Genomic DNA, 2,500 nt, shown 5'->3' with positions numbered 1-2,500 from the left:
AGCGCTACAGCTAGAGGAGCCGTCTCCGGGGGAGTAGAAGGGACAAAAAGGCTTGCTACATTAAAATGCGATTAAAAAAAATTAACACGTTATGGATTGCATTAATCTAATCGCGATTAACACGTTAACGCTGACAGCCCTAGTTTATAATATAATATATGATCTAATTATATTATATTATGACTGTTTGTGTGTGTGTGTGTGTGTGTGTGTGTGTGTGTGTGTGTGTGTGTGTGTCAGGGTGTGTGAGGTGCGCTCCGTGGACACCACCTCCATCACGGCCTTCATGGTTCACGAGTGCGAAGGTTCGAGTCGCATCGGCTCTCGGCCGCGGCGCTACCTGTTCAGTGGCCATGGCAACGGCAGCATCCAGATGTGGGACCTGACGACCGCCATGGAGATCGCCGGCAAAGTCGACATCAGAGGTCAGACGCTTCAAACTCTCACAACTTTATCGTTCACTGACACACAGGACGGGTTTTAATGATGAGGTGCGAGCTCTGTGATTGGTCGGTTCCCCTGTGACTCACTGTGATTGGTTGTCTCCCAGCGCTGGGCGGGCCGACGGAGGAGGAGCTGCTGGAGCTGCTGGACCAGTGTGACCTCGCTCTGACCCGAACACCTGACAGCACACCGAGGGCCTCCACCTGCAGGTACACACACACACACACACCGAGGGCCTCCACCTGCAGGTACACACACACACACACACACACACACACACCGAGGGCCTCCACCTGCAGGTACACACACACACACACACACACACACACACACCGAGGGCCTCCACCTGCAGGTACACACACATACCTGTTTTTATTACCTCGTGGGGACCCCTGACTGGGTGGAGCGTTGTGGGGTCCAGCCTTTCTAAAGGGTCTAGAGACGTAATTTTAACTCCTAAATTCATCATAATTCAGTTTGAATAATAAATGACTTGAAATATAAATAACTCACATAAATTTGAAACCTGATTTTTGCCCCCCTGGTGGCGACCCGTAATGCTAACGTCTATTAGCATACAATTACCATCACTGTTGGCCACGGCACAATTCATGACAAGTATTTGAACACATGTTGGATTGAAACCCTAACCATTAACACTGCATTTGATAATCCAGTTAGCCAGGGGGCTATTTGCTAAGCTAACATGCTAATATAAAGCTAATATGCTAAAAAACACACTTTGTCAGGAAAAGGTTCCCACTGGGGAAATTCACACACTGCAGTACCGTGTGAGACCTCTGGGGTTCACACAAAGTCAGGAAATCCTGCTCTGTGGGGACCAGGCCTATCAGGAGGCTGTTTGCTATTGAGTCCAACGCTCGTGCCCGATGGGGACCAGGAGTCGGTCCCCATCGGGGTGAGTGATATGTCAGGTTACGGTCCCCACCAGGATAGAAAAACAAACACACACACACACACACACACACACACACACACACACACACACACACACACACACACACACAGATGTTCAGCAGTGATGAGTTTTTAACATCTTGATGTTTCCGTGACGACATGTAACGTGATCATGTGACTTCCTGTCTGCAGTCTGGTGTCTCAGCTGAGCGACGGCATTCGGGCGGAGCGTCTCCACTCAGCAGGACGAGGAGGCGGAGCTTCAGGTTCCTCTGCTTCTCTGTGCGGCAGCCTCCCTCGCCAAGCCCCGCCCCCCCTTCCCTTCACCAAACCTGTCCGAGACGCCGGCCTGTCAGCTGGCCCCGGCCTGCAGCCCCTCACCATCCCCGGCCCCGCCTACTCTCACAGCTCTAGCTCCTCCCCCAGCCCCCGCCCCCCCCGCCACCAGGAGCCGTGGGGGTCTGTGCGCAGGGGCAGCTTTGTGGAGCGCTGCCAGGAGCTCGCTAAGGGCTCGGAGGCGGCGACGAGCTCGGGGTTCGTGGTTCCGGCGGGGTCGGAGGGCGTGAGGCGGAGCTTAGCGGTGTGCAGCGAGTTAGAGGCCAGATTCGGCATGCGGACCCCCACCACCTTCTCTGTGTCGCCGGGTGCTCGCCATCCCACCGGGACGCCTTCATCGTTGTCGTCCTCGCCGCTGTCGGGGTCTTCGTCGCTCCGCAGGACGGCGCCCACCTCCCCAACCGCCCCCGCCCCCCCTCCCCCCCCGGCTATGAGCCCCACCCGCTCTCAGACGACGGCCTCTCCTCGCCGCAGTCCCGCTGCGCCTCCTGCTGACGTCCCAGCGCCTCCTGAGAGTCCGGCGAGCCCCGACAGCCCTCCCGCCGCCGCTGCCGCCCCCCCCACTAGCCCCAAACCACATTTGAACGAGACCAGCTTCTGATTGGCTGACGGGACTGAGCGCGTGTGGAGAGTTATCGCCTGTTTGGATTCCTGTCGTCACGTGAAACGCCTTAAAACTTGCTCTGAATGAACAGCCAATCGGCCGTCTCACAGAGCTCTGTTGCTATGGATACCACAAGCTTCCAGTGGATGACATCACTACTAACACACGACGACGACGTCTGGCGATCAGTTTTATTTA

General features: G+C 55.8%; 1 protein-coding gene across 1 annotated transcript in view; it reads left to right on the top strand.

Moving 5' to 3' along the window:
* shkbp1 (SH3KBP1 binding protein 1) overlaps positions 1-2,500 on the top strand; it is a 16,774-nt gene that overhangs the window by 13,670 nt on the left and 604 nt on the right. Inside the window, exons 15-17 of the mRNA XM_053321589.1 lie at positions 241-425; positions 551-653; positions 1,555-2,500. The exon at positions 1,555-2,500 is cut by the window's right edge and continues 194 nt beyond it. Coding sequence (XP_053177564.1) covers positions 241-425; positions 551-653; positions 1,555-2,299 — 1,033 coding nt within the window. The 3' untranslated portion in view covers positions 2,300-2,500. The remainder of the gene's footprint in view (positions 1-240; positions 426-550; positions 654-1,554) is intronic.

This window comes from Scomber japonicus, chromosome 6, assembly GCF_027409825.1.
Source record: "Scomber japonicus isolate fScoJap1 chromosome 6, fScoJap1.pri, whole genome shotgun sequence".
Taxonomy (NCBI): domain Eukaryota; kingdom Metazoa; phylum Chordata; class Actinopteri; order Scombriformes; family Scombridae; genus Scomber; species Scomber japonicus.
This window is presented reverse-complemented; position numbering and strand designations above follow the sequence as displayed.